The 19,091-nt window shown below is 38.9% G+C and overlaps 1 protein-coding gene and 2 long non-coding RNA genes across 12 annotated transcripts in view; 1 reads left to right on the forward strand and 2 right to left on the reverse strand.

Annotated features, from left to right (window-relative positions):
- Positions 1-19,091, reverse strand: part of ank1a (ankyrin 1, erythrocytic a) — a 283,424-nt gene that overhangs the window by 9,971 nt on the left and 254,362 nt on the right. For 7 of the 9 annotated variants that reach the window (XM_057831859.1, XM_057831858.1, XM_057831857.1 and 4 more), the window contains 3 exons: positions 16,118-16,201; positions 13,757-13,903; positions 9,667-9,769 (listed from right to left, as the gene is read on the reverse strand). In XM_057831859.1, the coding sequence (XP_057687842.1) occupies positions 9,695-9,769; positions 13,757-13,903; positions 16,118-16,201 (306 nt within the window). In that variant the 3' untranslated portion in view covers positions 9,667-9,694. Of the gene's footprint in view, positions 1-9,666; positions 9,770-13,185; positions 13,904-16,117; positions 16,202-19,091 lie in introns of those variants that run through there. The other 2 variants (XM_057831855.1, XM_057831863.1) reach the window with 2 other exon arrangements.
- Positions 332-2,271, reverse strand: LOC130913330 (uncharacterized). 2 transcript variants are annotated; one of them, XR_009062759.1, is made up of 3 exons: positions 1,652-1,924; positions 1,479-1,577; positions 332-1,413 (listed from the first exon to the last, which is right to left on the reverse strand). It is a non-coding gene; the product is annotated as an uncharacterized LOC130913330 (long non-coding RNA). The 2 variants fall into 2 exon arrangements; XR_009062758.1 differs by lacking the exon at positions 1,652-1,924 and adding an exon at positions 2,099-2,271 and having other exon boundaries at positions 334-1,413.
- On the forward strand, positions 1,955-18,347 carry LOC130913332 (uncharacterized). Its single transcript, XR_009062761.1, has 3 exons — positions 1,955-2,334; positions 6,173-6,336; positions 13,604-18,347. It is a non-coding gene; the product is annotated as an uncharacterized LOC130913332 (long non-coding RNA).

The raw sequence follows: 19,091 nt of genomic DNA on the forward strand, positions 1-19,091 counted from the left end.
TAGAAATTGCTGTCATCCTTACATTTTTATGAACGGACACATTAATATAGCTTCATTACAATTTAATGTATCAAAAACGTAATATTCTCTCAATGTTGCAACCAAACCAATTTTGTCTTTCATTTTGCTACTTAAATTCATTCATGTGGGTGAAGATCCTAATTAACTAATTCAGAAACTATATTAAACTTTCTGCTCCAGGAAAGGCACCTTTATTTCAAACAGAAATGACAAAATAGTTGTCATGTGTTAGTTGTTCTTTTCTTTTATCCCAGACAATAGTTGTAGGTTGTTTTAATTACCTGACATTTTTCGGCAAGCACTCCCGCCTTCATCACAGGTAATTAAAACTACCTACAACTAACATCTGGGATAAAAGAAAAAAAACAACTAATTTATAAGTGTAGAAAAATGAACTCAATACAACCAGTTCTAATATGGTAAACTTTATTTTTATTATTTTTTTATTATTATTGAGAGAATACCAGATATTTTCTTTGGTCAACAATCTCCTCAAAAAAGGTAAATCCATCTTCCAGATGGTTGAAACAGAACTTGAATGGCTCCAAGACATTGTAGTTCGTGCTCATCCTCTTCCATCTGCAGGATGCTTGGGAACTCCTACTGCATTGATCCCCCCCCCCCCCAATGCTCCAAGTTGTAGTTGTTACTAATCAGCCTTACAGGCAGATGCATGTGTGGGTCACATCCTGTAGGCTTTCACCATGTTGCAACAACATAGGGGTCAGCCACAAATATGGTCCTTCCCTGAAAAATACATAATCTATACACACGGACATATGTTATATAAATACAAACGTACGCAGACACCTACATGAGCCCATACAAGCATTCTGTAGGCTACATAGTTAAAATAATACCCTACACACGCCAAAAAAATACTTTTTTATACCTTTGAATGAGCTACTTGTTAGACAAGTTATAAATATGCATTTCATATCTGCAAAAAAACAAAAACAAAAAGTTACATTTTACTTAATTGTACAAGTGACATTATGTTCTTTAGAGAAACTAAATCCTCAAAATTCACAGTTGATTCCATTTCATTGTTCAGGCCAACGTTCCAAAAGTCAGCACGTGTCAATCAAACTTTCTTTTTTTAGACAATCAACACCATTTCTGGCCTCTTTATATTCAAGATTTGCATAAGCTAATGAGAATGTTGATTGGTTAAATAAACAAAGAGTAAATAATCAATTATGTCCAATTGTTAACTAATATAAGGAATAATAAGCCTATCCAGATTTCCACTGAGCACAACATTTGTCTCAGACATAAAACATACCAGCCGTTCCTGGGCAGGATGAGTTTGAACCGTCCATGAAGCTCGGCATGGTCTTATATTGTCACCATTGGTCCTGTCTGCACAGTGGGTTTTACAGTGTTCGATGTCTATCAAAAAAAAAGTATTCAGCACAGTCCAAAATCTAAAGTACATTAATATTTATGCTACTTACTTCCATTTGGATCTGTGTGACATCCTTGTATCTGCATGGGAAGACTACCATTTGGGGGTCGTGATTTAGTTTCTTCCCAATGGGGTGGTGATCTTGCAGCTAGTAAAAAAAAAACAAAATAATGAAAAAATATATAGCTAAGCAGAGTAACAATATCAAGAAAAAATTACAACCTTGTCCTATTTGGATCATGTGACAACATTCAAACTACAAAGGACCAGACAAAACAAATGAAGGCAAAACAACAATACCATACAACAACAAAAACAGCGAGCTGCGAATTGCAGGCATGTACATAATGAAAAATAAGAGTGCAATATAATGAAAACTACACAAAGAAGACTGTTCATTGTGAAAAAAAAATGTAAAAAGCATTAGCAGCATTAGCGAATTCGCTGCTGAATTCATCAGTACGTATTAAACAATATAAGTAGAGCAAAGTCACATGCAGTTAGTAAAGGAAGACATCATTTAAATTACATTAAGAATACTAGATATAAGTACGGTCTTTTCAACTCAGAATAAACACTTCATATTTTCACCGCAAGTCTTGTTTAACTATTTAACATTTTTAAACATGCATACGCTTTTAAAAACTTTTTTTCAGTGCGGCCACTTACCGTGTTTTTTTCGCGAGAGGTGAAATAACGTAACTTGTTTTCGTCGCAAGGGTTGACGACATTTCCGGTCTGAGGGGACTGAGAGCTGCGGTGTTGCGTCATTTCCTGTCTGCGGGATGGGTACTGAGAAGAGCGGCGCAGGGTACTGAGAGAGGCGGGCTGCAGCCAGACTCCTCTCGATGTTTCTGACATGGCTAAGGGACAGCTACTTACTCTGGTTCGGCCCACTTGAAGCTGTAAGTTGTTTCAGTTGATGTATGTTGGTGTTGGCATTTGTGGTTAAGTTTGGAGATACTTCTAGCTTGGTTATGTTTAGCGATTTGCTATGAGAGAAGTGTGAATACGTTAGCATTTGTAGCATTTATGCTAGCGGACTTTATTATGCAGACTGGGCTGATTTGATTTACTAAATTTACATATCTGGAGGAACGTATGATCACTAATTGTTTTGTGTAAAATGTTTATTGTTTTATGTGTATCATTTTGAACATGAGTGCATGTGTGTGTTGCAGCTTTATGATTCGTCAAAAGTGAAGAAGTAAAAGCTTCAAATTAAAAAATCCACTATTGCCTCGTTTTGCTGTCTGTCAACCTAAACAAATTCACGTTGAGTGAAGACAGGACACTTTGTTAAATAAATAAATAAATAAATAAATAAATAAATAAATAAATAAACGCTTAGTGAATTGATGCAATACAAAAGAGTTGAGGAGGCTTGTTTATTTGATCTACTGTCCATCATTTATTTAGGCTCGTCAAGTGTCATTGTAAATTCTTACTGAACTTAAAAGAAGTATGAATGAACATGTGTGGAACAATGTAGCCTACTTAGTGAAAACAGGTTAAATAACTAAAAACAAAACAAAAAGTAGCCTCCTTTTGCTCCAATTACTTTTTGTACACTCCTGCTATTTTCTTGGTGGGCTTCAAGAGGGAGTCACCTAGAATGGTATTTGACTTCACAGGTATGCCTTTTCAGGGTTGATTAGTGGAATTTATTGCTTTATCAGTGGTTTAGGAACCTTCATTTGTGTTGCATTGAATTAGGTGTGTCCAAACTTTTGGCCTGTACTGTATGTTAGGTATATCTTTATTTAAAAAAAAAAAAAAAAAAAAAATAAATAAAAAAAAAAAAAAAGTAAACGTTTACATGCGCTTCAATTTTTACATCCAATGTTATTAACTAGTTAAAAGTGAGGATTTGCATTTAGGAGATGTGGGGGGGAAATTAGATGGAGGTTGGAGTTACTTCTGTTTTTGTTGACTTATTTTGCAAATAATTGAAAAAAAAAATACTATTTTGAATGAAAATGTTTTTTTGTTTGTATGTGTTATAGGAATAACTGTGCCAAAAGCATTTTTATCTGCATTTCAGTGGTTTTATGAGGTTTAACCCCCCCCCCAAAAAATAAAAATTCCGGCTCCGTGGCGGCCTTCTTGACAGAGAGTTCCGGCAAGAAATTCTAACCACTTTCACCCCTGCGTAGACATGAACTAAATTCAAATTTCCCAACTTAAACGAGATGAAAAATTTTGGAAGGTTTCGTTGAGGAAAATTAGACAAAAACGAAGGCGTTTTAACTCAAATGTGACTAAGACAAAAAAGTATTTTTGTCCAAAAGACGAAAATTAAAAGGACTGCCAAAAACAACATTTTCCGAACCATTATTTTGGGCGTATTGTAAGCAACATGGAACGAACTTCAAGTGAGTGGTAGAGGTCGTTTAACATTCAGTTGTCATTTACACACAATTCCAGCAATCTGAAAAATGTAATGGCCCCAACGTTGGAAATGACATGTAGCAAACACTAACATGAACATATGCATGCACACACACACAGGCATGGTTGCTTTGACCTTGAGAGCAACCATATTTGTTTTTCTCATTTGGTCACAACAAATATGAAAATGAAATCTTTGTCTTGACGTGAGTATTCTGATGAACAGCTAATACGCTGTTAAAGATCGTTTCAAACTAGCAGCAACCTAATGTGAAGGGTTCACAGGCAACCCATTCATTGTGTATGTGGGAGTGGACTTCTCGACAAAAGTGAGTGGTGGGCGGAATGAATTTGCGTTGAGAGGCGGGGCCCAAAATAGAGCCTTGCTCCTTTTTCTAAGTGTCGCTGTGATGACGTCAACAACGCGTCCGTCCAATCGCAGAGGGGCAGGCGTACTTATATCGGTGCTATCGGCCTCTCCAAGCAGTGCCAAGAACGAAAAGGGGTATTTGGTATATGGCAAAATGGCTTTTGGCATGCTGTACTTTTTTTGTTACGTGGCAAAATGGATTTTGGAATGTGACATTTTTTTGGTATATGGCAAAATGGATTTTGGCATATGGCATATTTATTTGGTATGTGACATTTTTTGGTATGTGGCAAAATTTATTTTGGTATATGGCATTTTTATTTTGTTATGTGGCAAAATGGATTTTTGTATGTGGCTAAATTTATTTTGGTACGTGTCTTTTTTGGTATGTGGCAAAATGGATTTTTGTATAAAGCAGTATGATTTGGTATGTGGCATTTTTTTTAGTATATGACATTTTTTTTGTATATGGCAAAATGGATTTAGGTATGTGGCATTTTTTTGGTATGTGGCAAAATGGATTTTGGTATATGGCATTTTTATTTGGTATGTGGCATTTTTTTTTGTATGTGGCAAAATGGATTTTGGTGTTTTTTGGTATGTGGCAAATTGGATTTTTGTATATGGCATTTTATTTTGGTATGTGGATTTTTTTTATTTGGTATGTGGCATTGTTTTTGGTATGTGGCAAAATAGATTTTGGTATGTGGCATTTTTTTGGTACGTAGGCAAAATTGGTTTTGGTATAAGGCATTTTTATTTGGTATGTGGCAAAATTGATTTTAGTATGTGTCTTGTTTTGGTATGTGCAGGCCAGCCATTGACGGCAATGCACGTTCAAATTTTGCATTCATTTTGAATGGCAGAAAAACGTGTGGTTGTGATTTTTGACCATACACCTACAATTACAGCGCATTGACATTCAATTGGCACCCAAGTAAGGACGTGCCATTGACGGCATTTAAAGAAGGAAAAAAAGAAAAAGACATTCACCAAAAGCCATTTTGCCACATACCAAAAAATGCCATATATCAAAAGCCATTTTGCAATTCACCCCCAAAAAAGCCACATACTAAAAAAAATGCCATATACCAAAAGCCATTTTGCCACATATTAAAAAAAAATGCCACAAACCAAAATCCATTTTGCCATATACCAAAAAAATACCACATACCAAATAAAAATGCCATATACCAAAATCCATTTTGCCACATACCAAAAAAAAAAAAAAAGAAAATGCCGTAAGCCAAAAGCCACCTTGTCATTTACCAAATACCACTTTTCGTTCTCGCCGTCTCTCCGGATATAGGCAAATCACAGCTGAGGACACCTTGATAAATGTGCTCTTTAAAATTTTAAAAGATTTATTTTGTGTCCAATTCCGACCATAAATGACGTAATGTCCAGATAATAAAATCCCGTCCCTTGCCCTCCACGCACAGAGAGTGCAGAGTCGCCAACACGGGACACGGGACAAGTCTAAAAGAAATGCCCCACAACAAACAAACAACTTGTCCTGAATATTTGGGCTAAAATAGCCCGTAAACACACAAAATCTTTGCATTTCAAACTTTTTATTCAATATGTGTATGAAACTATGAGTTTTCTTGCTTATAGACTCATCGACTTGTAGCAAATAAAATCGGAGACTCGCACTGTTTTTAATAACGGCGTTATATTAGTCAGTCAAGAGTAATCTAATTTATTACTTTTCCCTTCTCTGCAATGCCATTACCGTTACTCAGGATGTGAAGGGGGGCATTAGCAGAATTTGGTTGAATGAAGCACAGTTTGTCCGATTTTTTTCACACATCCGGCTGCCTGCCTGCCCTGGAGAGTGCAAAGCGGGAGGGGGAAAGGGGGTGATGACGCCGTTGCAAACGCGATGATGATTTGCGTTCCCGTTAGCATTAGCATTTAGCGTGACGAACGTCATCTGAAACTCTTGGGCAACTTTTTTTTTTTCTTTTTTCCACATACAGTACTGTTTTCCTGCTGTGTGGGCTTTATCATCACCAAGTCGGAGTGGGAGCACTTCGGCAACTGAAGACAAACAGACAGCCACGACTTATAAGGGGAAGGTCAGCAGGACCTCCAACATGATTTCACATTTACATGACCACCATCCGTTACAGAAAAATCCAAGGTAAGTAAACGTTGCCATGAATATTTCGCACCAGCTAAGAGAGTTCACACCAGTGTGTTTAGTGTGTCTAGCGATGGTAAAACAAATACTATAATGTAAGCTTGTTAACGAAGCAGATAACAGTAATGAATTATATAATATTTCTCATTTTGAATCCCGGGCTTATAGTACTGTGCATCTTATTTGTTCATTTATTTGGGATAATAGGTAATGCTTTATTTGGCAGTGACGTCATAAGACAGTCATAATTATGTCAGAACAATATCATGGGCATTAGTGAATGCTTATGACATGTCATTAAGTTTCATTTGGCAAATTATGTCAATTATGTCAACTCAATTTATGTCGAATCTTTTACATCCATTCAAAAGTGAGATAATTTGCCTGATGACACTAAATGACATCTGTTATAAGCATTTATTAATGCTCGTGACAGTTCCTCGTGATAGTATGTCATAATTATGATCGCCTTATGGCAGTCTTATCGCGCCACTGTCAAATGAAGTGTTGCCATATACCATAAGTAGCAATTAATGAAACAACTGGAACAGTAACTGAAGAAATAATTAGCACAGAACATGAATTTTGATTGTCATTTACAGTTGTGGTCAAAAGTTTACATGCACTTGTGAAGAACATAATGTCATGGCTCTCTTGAGTTTCAGTTATTTCTACAACTCTGATTTTTCTCTGATAGAGTGATTGGAACAGATACTTCTTTGTCACAAAAAACATTCATGAAGTTTGGTTCTTTTATGACTTTATTATGGGTGAACAGAAAAAAGTGATCAAATCTGCTGGGTCGAAAATATACATACAGCAGCGCTAATATTTGGTTACATGTCCCTTGGCCATTTTCACTTCAATTAGGCGCTTTTGGTAGCCATCCACAAGCTTCTGGTTGAATCTTTGACCACTCCTCTTGACAGAATTGGTGCAGTTCAGTTAAATTTGATGGCTTTCTGACATGGACTTGTTTCTTCAGCATTGTCCACAAGTTCTCAATGGGGTTTAAATCAGGACTTTGGGAAGGCCATTCGAAAACCTTAATTCTAGCCTCATTACCACTTTTGATGTGTGTTTGGGGTCATTGTCCTGTTGGAACACCCAACCACGCCCAATACCCAATCTTCGGGCTGATGACGTTAGGTTATCTTGAAGAATTTGAAGGTTATCCTCTTCTTCATTATCCCATTTACTCTCTGTAAAGCACCAGTTCCATTGGTAGCAAAACAGCCCCACAGCATAATACTACAACCACCGTGCTTGACGGTAGGCATGGTGTACTTGGGGTTAAAGGCCTCACCTTTTCTCCTCCAAACATATTGCTGGACATTGTGGCCAAACAGCTTGATTTTTGTTTCGTCTGACCACAGAACTTTCCTCCAGAAGGTCTTATCTTTGTCCATGTGATCAGCAGCAAACTTCAGTCGAGCCTTAAGGTGCCGCTTTTGGAGCAAGGGCTTCCTTCTTGCACGGCAGCCTCTCAGTTCATGGAGATGCAAAACACGCTTGACTGTGGACAATGACACCTGTGTTCCAGCAGCTTTTAATTCTTGGCAGATCTGCTTTTGGGTGATTCTCACTGTTGCTCTTGGGACCTGCAGCTGCTTTGAAATGGCTCCAAGTGACTTTCCTGACTTGTTCAAGTCAATGATTCGCTTTTTCAGATCCATGTATGTATATTTCTGACCCAGCAGATTTGATCACTTTTTCTGTTAACCCATAATAAATTCATAAAAGAACCAAACTTCATGAATGTTTTTTGTGACAAAGAAGTATCTGTTCCAATCACTCTATCGGAGAAAAATCAGAGTTGTAGAAATAACTGGAAACTCAAGAGAGCCATGACATTATGTTCTTCACAAGTGTATGCAAACTTTTGACCACAACTGTACATCTGTAGCACAGCAACGCATGCTAGGAGGCATGTTGGGTGACAACAGTGTTGACAGTTGGTGGCAGCACAGGTTGACTGTCTCCCCCATGGGAGCAGGGATGGCCAAATGAAGCTTCTTAAAGCAATGAAACTTTGCAGTCAATTGGTTCAAAGCTTCATGGTGGCTCATTTTGTCTTATGACAGTCTTATGATGCCACTGTCAATTAAAGTGTTACAACTTAATATATTTTGGTGTAGTTGTCCCATAATACAGTGAAAACAGCTGCGGCTTACAGTCCAGTGCAGCTTATCTATGAAAAAAAAAAATGTCATTTTCGTGTCAAATTTGGTGGGTGGAGTCAGGTGCGCGTTATAGTCCGAAAATTACAGTGTATATATAGGGCAATAGGGCGAAAAAAGACTTTTTTTTAATGGTATCGGATCGAGACTCAAAATCAGATGACTCGGACTTGGGTGCAAAAATATGCCATCATGAGGTCCCTAATAAATAAATATAAATATATATCGAACTTCAACCCTCTATGAACGCCCTCTATAAATGAGCATTATTATAATAAGCATTAATATTTTTTAGCATGCAAAATTTAGGGACTTACATTACCTTTTATATTGTATTAGCTTGTGCCGGTGTACCTAGTGAAATGTCCAGCGAATATCATAGACTTCATAATGATATTGATGGGGTGCGCAACCGATTAATAGGGGGCCTAATTCCGTCAAAGCTGACCGAGTGGATACACAGACAAAGAGCGTTATACGTTGAAAATCTTGCAAATTAATGCATAAATCCCTGAATTCTTTATAGATATGGATGTAAAACAGTCTGGTTTCTAGGTTAAAAGAAAAAAAAAACATCGGGCAGTTAGCATCTATTGTACGTAAATATTGCGAATCATGACGCCAATGCCGTAGCTGTTAATTTCTCCCATTGATTTTTTTTCCCACAACGTTTCAAAATCCATGCATGGTACGAAAAATATAATAATTACCTTGAATGCTCGAACAAATCACTCCTGAGACAATCCTTCCTGTTTGTATGCGGTACAGCTTTCGTACTTTTTTAACCTAAGTCAGGCATTGGATCGCTGCATGTGGTGAATAACTGAATATCGAATTCGACCGACTGAAGCGGAGTGTAGGACGGCCCCCTACTTGGAGGTTTGGCGCAGTGTCTGTCGAATGTGACCCGTCAATATCATTATGAAGTCTACGGCGAGTATATTCAAAGCCAATCACATTGCAAATCACCTAATATAATATTTTAGGTTAAAGTAATCCCTTCATTTTGCTGTGCCTGCATCACATTGTAGTAGCATTAGTGGTGAATTTAAAGGTACATTCAATGGAATTTAATCCACATAGAAGAGTGGATTAAATGGTCTCGCCCAGCACACGTCATATCGAGGCGCACTGTGGGAAAGTCCCGTACCTGCAAGAAAAGCAGCGCTCAGCCTGCCTCACTGCTTAACTCTTCGCAGGCTGGCACATTTCACTATCTGAGCACCTTTCTTCACAGTATCCACAGTATCGGGCTACAGTCGGAAGAAGAGATGGGATGACAGGGGCGGAACGAAAGGTGGGAGGGTATATTAGTGAAGGGTAGAGTAGAGGGGGGACGAGGAAGGCAAGAGAGGAAGATGGAGAGAATAAAAAAGTCAGAGGCCAAGAGAGAGGGATACAACGTGGGGGTGAAAGAAATGACATACACATAAATATATAAACATTCAGGCAAGGATAGAAGTGATGACTGGCAGGGACCGTAAGAACCACGTACCCTAGGTGGAGTGTAGAGATGAAGGGTGGAGTGACAGAGCAACACATTCTCAGTTGAAGTACAACAGACTTTAATGAGGTAACATTCATGAATGATTTGTCATCGTACAGGACAAACGTGAGGTAGGTGCAGTTTAGTGATTGTTACAGTAGCCGGGAACTTTAAGAGTGACTGGTGACTTGTGGGCGTTAAAGCTGGAGTAATGATAGTGGCTGAGCACTTTTGTTTCGCTTGTACATGCAGATATCACAGTGGAGCCTCATAAATTGAAGGATTAAAAAGTGCTATGTTAGAGTTTAAGCAAAAATGTTTTTGGAAATTATGAAATGAAGACTCCAATATGTCAGCAAATCTGAGGAGAATTAAACTCAATGAGCAGACCATTTAGTCAAGACCATCAACACATAAGTTGGAAAAAAAACCCAAGTAAAATAGAACTTTTAAAAATTGTTCGTTCAAATAAAATATTTCCTGCTCATTTTTAAAATTTGGCAACATTTTAGATTTGTATGTCTCTTTTCCGTGTGCTTTTTGGAGAGACAGCGAGAACGAAAAGTCGTATTTGGTATGTGGCAAAATTGATTTTGCCATGTGGCAAAATGTATTTTGGCATGTGACACATTTTTTTTTTTGCCATGTGGCATTTTTTTGGTATGTGGCAAAATATGGATTTTGCCATGTGGCAAAATGGATTTTGGTATGTGACTTTTTTTTTTTTGGTATATGGCAAAAAAAAAAAAAAAAGGCATTTTTGGGGGGGCATGTGGCAAAATGGATTTTAGTATGTTTTAAATGTCTGGAATGTTGAATGTCTGTAATGGTAAGTGTATGGTCAAAAATCACAGCCACACATGTTTTTCTGCCATTTAAAATGAATGAAAAATTTGGACGTTCATAGCCGTCAATGGCACAGCCTTACTTGGGTGCCAGTTGAATGTCAATGCACTGTAATGTAAAGTTTATGGTAAAAATCACAACCACACGTTTTTCTGCCATTCAAGGTGAATGGCAAATTTGGACGTTCATAGCTGTCAATGGCACAGCGTGACTCGGGTGCCAGTGGCATGTCAATGTGCTGTAATGGTATGTGTACGGTCAAAAATCACAGGCACACGCTTTTCTGCCATTTAAAATGAATGGAAAATTTGAAGGTGCATAGCCTGCAAAAATGCCATAATGGTATACCAAAAAAAAAAAAAAAAAAAAAAATGCGATATGCCAAAACCCATTTTGCCACATACAAAAAAAAAAGCCACATTTTGCCATGTAACATTTTTTTTTTGGCCATATGGCAAAATGGATTATGGTATGTGGCATTTTTTTTTTTTTTTTTTGTATACGGCAAAATGGATTTTGGTATGTGGCATTTTTAGGGGGCATGTGGCAAAATGGATTTTTGTATGTTTTGAATGTCTGTAATGTGGAATGTCTGTAATGGTAAGTGTATGGTCAAACATTACACACACACGTTTTTCAAATTTAGACTCAGATTCAAAATATTTATTGTCATTGTTACAAAAAGCACGACGAAACTTTGTTTGGAGCATCATTTAAAATGAATGGACAATTTGGATGTTTATGGCTTCCAATGGCAAAGCCTGACTTGGGTTCCAGTTGCATGTCAATTCACTGTAATGTAAAGTTTATGGTCAAAAATCACAACCACACGTTTTTATGCCATTCAAAATGAATGGAAAATCAATGTGCTGTAATGGTAAGTGTACGGTCAAAAATCACAGGCACAAAATGCCATATACCCAAAAAATGCCACATACTAAAATCCATTTTGCCACATACCGAAAAGAAAAATGCCACATGGCAAAAAATTGCCACATGATTGGCCCCATACCAAAAAAATGCCACATGGCAAAAAAATGCCACATAAAAAAATACATTTTGTCACATGGCCAAAAAAATGCCACATGCTAAAATACATTTTGCCACCTGGTTCAAAAATACTGTGCACCTCTGAAACCGACAGCGCCACTGCCACCCACTGAGTGGATGTGCAATTACACTGTATTCTAGTACGGCAAAAAAGTATGTTCCCCGAAGTCGCATGCGCAACCACTGGCATCGCCCCACTATTTGGGAAGGACTGTCCTAAAAGATGATGAATGGTGTCCTGGGGAAACTCCTCCCAGATCCGGACCAGGGCATGACTGAGCTCCTGGACAGTCTGGGGAACAACCTGGCGGGGCCCAATGGACCTAAACATAATGTGCCAGAGGTGCTCTATTGGGTTTAGGTCAGCCAAACATGGGGGGCAGTCAACGTTGTCAATTCCTTTTTTCCTTCAGGAACTGCATACTCCAGCCGCATGAAGTTGGGCATTGTCGTGGACTAGGAGGAACCCGGGTCTCGCTGCACAAGCGTAGCTTATGACAATGGGTCCTCCCGATACCTAATAAGCAGTCAGGGTGCCATTATCTAACCTGTAGAGATCTTTATGCATCCCCTGACCATCACTGACCGACCACCACACCGGTGATGCTGAATGATGTTGCAGGTAGCATAACGTTCTCTACGGCATCTCCGGACCCTTTCACGTCTGTCGCATGTGCTCAGGTTGAACCTACTTTCATTGGTGAAGAGCACAGAGCCAGTTGTGTAGTTGCAAATTCTGGTGGCCTATGGCAAATGCCAATCGAGCTCTATGGTGAGTGGCAGTGACCACAGGGCTCACTACAGGATGTCAGGCCCTCAGACCATCCTCATGGAGCCTGTTTTTGATTGTTTGATCAGAAACATTCACACCAGAAGCCTGCTGGAGGTCATTTTGTAGGGCTGTTGCAGTGCTCAGTCAGTTCCTCCTTGAACAAAGGAGCAGATATTGATCCTGCAGAGGGTTTAAGGACCTTCTACGACCCCGTCAAGCTCTCCTGGAGTAACTACCTATCTCCTGGAATCTCCTACAGGCTGCTCCTCAGACTGTCTAGGACAGGGGCGGGCAAACCGGTCCTCAAGGGTCGTAGTAGGTCCTGGTCTTTGTTCCAACTGATCCAGCACAAACGGTTTAACCAATGAAGCACCTGACTGCGATCAATTGATTGCACTTGCAAGACACCAGATTGGTGAAAAGGTTTCCTCTAGATGGGTTGGAACAGAAACCCGCACCCACAGCGGCCCTTTGCGGAATAGTTTGCCCACCCCTGGTCTAGGAGCTCAGTGAGACCCTGGTCCAGATATGCGAGAAGATCCCTCAGGAGAACATCCACCGCCTCATCAGGAGTATGCCCATGCGTTGCAGGGAGATCATACTGGCATGCAGAGTTTTCCACTTTTAATTTTGAGAATAACTCCCAATCCAGACCTCCAATGAGTTGATATATTTGATTTACATGGATAACTTTAAATAATGGAGCTAGCTGCGTTTGTTGATGGTGTGGTTGCCAGTATAAGATCTCTATATCAGAAAGAAATAAATGAAAAATAAACTTGATTGTGTTCAATTTAGGAGGTTCCACTATAGTTGGTAGGCAGTTCATCACACTTATTCAACCCACATCACACTTTTCTTCTCTAGTGCTTTACAATTATCTTCATCATAGTGAAGCTCATGCATGTTATGCTTCTTGGTGATCTTGATCAGATCCTGATTTAGGAACCCACTCAAGCCTCACCAAGACACGTGATGTCAATCAAAGCGCCACATCAGATGACTGCACCATCTGATTGGATTCAGTCCATGTGGGCTTACAGGGAGGGGAGCGGTGACACATTTGGCTGCAGATCAGAAGCCCACCTTGCTGCTTTCCCGGCCTAGGATGGCGTAGCTCATGAACTGCTCGGCGTCCACCTCCAGCTCATTGGCATCCTGCAGAGAACCGTCCACGCTCACGTCCTGAACGCCGTCTTCTCCCTTTCCTCGGCGCACGACCTTTCGCACAATCTAAACGCACGGTAGCACCGTTATGAAGGAGGTTTTTCAAAACACAGTGAATTTGATAACTGCATTCTCCGCACTATAAAAGCCTTAAATTTTCTCCAAAGCCGACAATGCGCCTTATACAGGTAGTCCCCGGGTTACAAACAAGTTCCGTTTGTACGCTGGCGACATAACCCAAATTTCAGTAAATCGAGATGAACCGTTTAAGTACCAATTAGATCTCAAAATAACTATGAAAACGTCCAAAAGTATTGTATTTTGTTTAATGGTGCAGGACACACTGCCCTCTAGTGGCAGCGTTGGGTCTGGCTGGACTGTCACCTTGTATGACTGAGTAGCAGACTCAGATGTTTGACATGGATAAAGGACAGCTGCCTGGCCCACATAAGGCTGTAAGTTGTTTCAGCTAATATATGTTTGTGTATGCATCTGTAACTAAGTTTAGAGCTACGGTTGGTGGAGTTATGAGTTAGCGATTTGAAATGAGAATTGTAAATATGTTAGCATTCATAGAATATAAGCTAACAGACTTTTGTTAGACATATTAGAGGTTAGGGTAACTCCTGTAGCCCGCAAGCTAATGATATGCTAGTGATTAAATTTTGTCATTCGTCTGTGCGATAGAAATTCTCACATAGCCCACACATAGCCCATCACATAGAACTCAATTTATTTCAAAATGGACCCAAAATGGTGCCATTCGTTAATGCTACGTTTGTGCGGTGAAAATTTTCGTTTGTGCTGCTATCATTTTAAAGATATTGAGATATTAATTTCAAGTGATGACGTCAATCGCATTGACCCTATCGCCCCTGACAAAGCGTACCAACGCTCTCAATAATAGAGGGGTGTCCCAACAACTAGCTTAAACCTAGCACAAACTAATGGCACCCCATCAGGTCCATTTTCCAGCAAATGGGGGGCTACGAGTCACGTCATCACTCGGAATGAATATCTCAAGCCCCATTTTCTGCAAAATGGACTCGAAGGGTGCTATTCGTTTATAGGTATAAGCTGCATAAAATCACCATCAAATTTGATCTAATCTTTGTCAAAATCACACAGATTAAAAAACAGTGCTTTAATTAAAGCCACCCAAATATTTATAGGTTTTTTCATATTTTAATGAGGATATCATGCAAACAATGACAGAAGAGGGAAAATAAGTATCTGAACCCTCTTCCTAAGGAGATTTAAAGAGTAATTGAAACCAATTTTTACCAAACAGTTTAGGTCAGGTGTGTGCCCAATTACTGATGAGTGGTTTAAAGCTGCCCTGTCCACTATTAAACACACACCTGGTAAGAATTGTCTTGATGAGAAGCATTGTCTGATGTGCATCATGGCTCAGTCAAAAGAGCTGTCTGCCACCAAGGATTGTTGATTTGTATAAAGCTGGGATAGGATACAAAACCATCTCTAAAAGTCTGGATGTTTGTCAATCGACAGTCAGAGAAGTTGTTTACAAATGGAGATCTGTAGCTACAGGAAGCGTCTGATTGAAGTTATTGCTGCCAAAAGGAGGGGCCAGAAAATATTAAATGTGATGGTACACTTACTTATCCCCCCCCCCCTTCTGTCATTGTTTGCATGAAAACCTATAAATGTTAGGGTGGTTTTAGTTAAAGCAGTTTTTTCATCTGTGTGATTTTGCAAAAGATCAGATCACATTTGATAGTGATTTCATGGAGAAATGTGAGAAACCATACCACTTGAATTTGCAAAATTGCTGAACTACAGCAATTTTGTAGAGAAGAATGGGCCAAGATTAGTCCTGATCAATGTGGCGGACTGAGCTGCAGTTACAGGAAGCGTCTGGTTGAAGTTATTGCTGGCAAACGGGGGACACAAAATATGAAATGTGATGGTTCACTTACTTTTTACTCACTTACTTACTCATTTTTTTGCCGTCATGTGAGAAAATCCCAAAAGGTTCAGATACTTTTTCATACCATTGTACAAATGCCTAAATACGAACATGATTGCGTAAATATGAGTATGAATGTGTAAATACGTGTACAGAGTTTTGCTACAATAATGCTTCCATAGGAGACTACCTGTGTATCACTCAATATTCAGCTTTAACAGGTCTCACAGCAACTAATGGATGCATTACGTAACCCCAGCCTCTACTGTAGTGTCTATTCTATGTACCTTTTAATGCCTTATAATGTGTTGCGTTTTTATATTTCATACAGAATTAAAAACAAAACTGACCTTTTTAGTGATGATGTTTCCATGCTCATCTGTAAACTGCTCCTCGCTGACCTGTTCCCCGGGAAGATCTTCAGCCTCATCCCCCTGTGGGGAGATAATTAACTCTTTCACTGCCACTTGTGATATTAGACATTAAATTATGTGGCTCTTTTAGTCCCTCTGCTGTGAATTGGAATGAGTTTATCATGAGTTGTCACAGCTTCATCCAACATTTTTTGAAATACCTCAAAATCAAGGGCGTAGGTTTGGTCTCAACTTTGGTAGGGACGATATAACAGCATAACCTGCACTTTTTGCTCAGAACGGGACATTAAAATGACCAAACAGATTACTGAACAGGGCTCAGGGCTACATTTCTCACCAATATGAACCTAATTAATTGATACGCTAAATGATTAATGCAAAATAAATCTGCATTGATTTATACTAACTTTCATGTGTATTGGTTCAGGTGATACGTAATCTGACATAGCCAAGGACCGATCTACATCTGAGGCATACGAGACTACCCTGAACCAAAGTACTGTCATAAAAATTCTGACGTGTGATTTCTTTCACAGATTTTTTTTTTTCCTATGTCAGTGTCCCCCTGAAGTGGACCCAATCTCGGATAGCTCCCCATTTTTTTTTTTTTTAAATAAAAGGACTTGCACTCTGAAGCCACTGTGTTGCATTATTGTAATGCACATAATGCATACAAAGATCCAAATGAGGGACAGCTAGCTTGACTTTGTTTTTCTTTGTGGAGGATGGCCTGACTGCAGTAGTTTTGCAGGTTAGCATGTCCACACAGTTTAAAGTTATGCTAACTCTGATGCTAGTCGGACTTTCTTCAACAAAATTAGTGGTGTTTCCCCCACTTCCGCAACATTGACGTATTTTTACATTAGGCCACTGCTGCTGGCCGAAAAAAAAAAACACTTCTAAAATCCCTCCTTCTCGAGGGGGCGGAAGAGGCGGGTTGAGTCAAGTCTAGGAGTTCATAGTAACGCGTTCTTTTTCTTCAGTTACATTTACTTGAGTAACTTTTTCTAGTAGTTTTACCACACAATACTTTTTACTTTTACTTAAGTAGGTTTGTGAATAAACACTTCTCTTACTCCACTACTTTGGCCTACACTAGAGTTGTTACATTTTTTTGTCTTCATTCTACATATTGACTTTATTTTTGCCAGAGATGCCAACAGTGGCCTTCTCACTTTCACCAATGAGATGTCGAAACAACCACATGACTCCGTTATACCAATCAGAGTGAAAAATGTTTTTTTTTTCTCCACTAGAGGGCACCCGCGCTCTTCGTGTCATATTATTGTTCTGGTCTGAATTGGAGGATTTTTTTTGTCATTCTTTTGGCCTAATATGGTCATGTAATAGGTTATAATTAGGGTTGTTACGATCATGTTTTTTTGCTCCCGACCCGATCCCGATCGTTTTAGTTTGAGCATCTGCCGATCCCGATATCTCCCGATCCGATTGCTTTTTTTTCTCCCGGTTCAATTCCAATCATTCCCGATAATTTTTCCCGATCATATACATTTTGGCAATGCATTAAGAAAAAAATGAATACAACTCGGACAAATATATACATTCAACATACAGTACATTCAATATACAGTACTGTATTTGTTTATTATGACAATAAATCCTCAAAATGGCATTTACATTATTATTAACATTCTTTCTGTGGGAGGGATCCACTGATAGAAAGACTTGTGACTTTGTATATTGTGACTAAATAATGCCATCTAGTGTATTTGTTGAGCTTTCAGTAAATGATACTGTAAGCATGCCCAAATGCATGATGGGAAGTGGAACCATGACTGTGCGTAGTGCTACCAATGGATATAGCTTCTCTGCGTTGGGAAATAACATAAGGTGTTAAGAAAAAGATCAGTTGCTACCTTGCTTCCCCACATTGCTTCCCATGATAATTCTAATCATATATAGAGGGATTGTAAGGCTCTAGCCAATTAAAAAAAGGCTCCAAAGGCTGCCAAAATTTACTGTACTCATTTAACGCTGCCTTTTATCTCTCTATATAGGTAAAACGGCGCCATTACAGATTGAGCGCGCCACTGCGCGAATGGGTCGTGCAGCACATGCATTAATTGCGTTAAATTTATTAACGTGATATATTTTTTAAAAATTAATTACCGTCGTTATCGGGATAAATTTGATAACCCTACCTTAAGCCTAAACTAAAGACTCTGGATGAGTGTAACATATTATGTCTGTAACGCAGGGCGGGCCCAGGCCATTTGGAGGCCCTAAGCAAAATAATGCAAAGGGGCCCATATTTTTGGCCCACCATTTCGTCACACTGTACTGTGAAACCCATACATGCAATCCAACCCATACGTCCATATTTTGTATATTAATCAGATTTTGTTGCACTGCATACTTCAAACTTCTCACCCCAAATGATTGTCAGTACTTACAGTAGATAGCGCCAAACCTTTTTCTAACAGAGGAAAGAAGCTAAGGAAGAACTTTTATTTTTTTTTAAGCTTGTAATCAAGTATCAAAACTCACAAAAGTCAAATAAAGTGAACTGTAGTAAACAAATAGAATATAAATTAAACAATCGCCAGATTGGGGGCCCTCTAGTGGTCAGGGGCCCTATGCAGCTGCATAGTCTGCGTATAGGCTGGGCAGGCCCTGCTGTAACGTTAAATACAATGGGAAAACGATTTAATTAAAAAAAAAAAAAAATTTAAAAAAGGCATGGCCGATATTTTTTTGCAGATTCTGATACTTTGAAAATGACGTGATCGGACCTGATCGATCGGGACATCTCTAGTTATGATAATAATAATATAGTATAGTAATAATAACAACAACATTTCATATCATTCAAATTGTGCTGAGAAAAAAATATACCATGATTAAAAAAAAAAAACATTGCAAGCAGTTACTCACAATGTTACTCATTACATGAGTATTATTTTCAACGAACACATTTTTTTTTCTTGTA

Source organism: Corythoichthys intestinalis, chromosome 3 (genome assembly GCF_030265065.1).
Source record: "Corythoichthys intestinalis isolate RoL2023-P3 chromosome 3, ASM3026506v1, whole genome shotgun sequence".
NCBI classification, from domain to species: Eukaryota; Metazoa; Chordata; class Actinopteri; order Syngnathiformes; family Syngnathidae; genus Corythoichthys; species Corythoichthys intestinalis.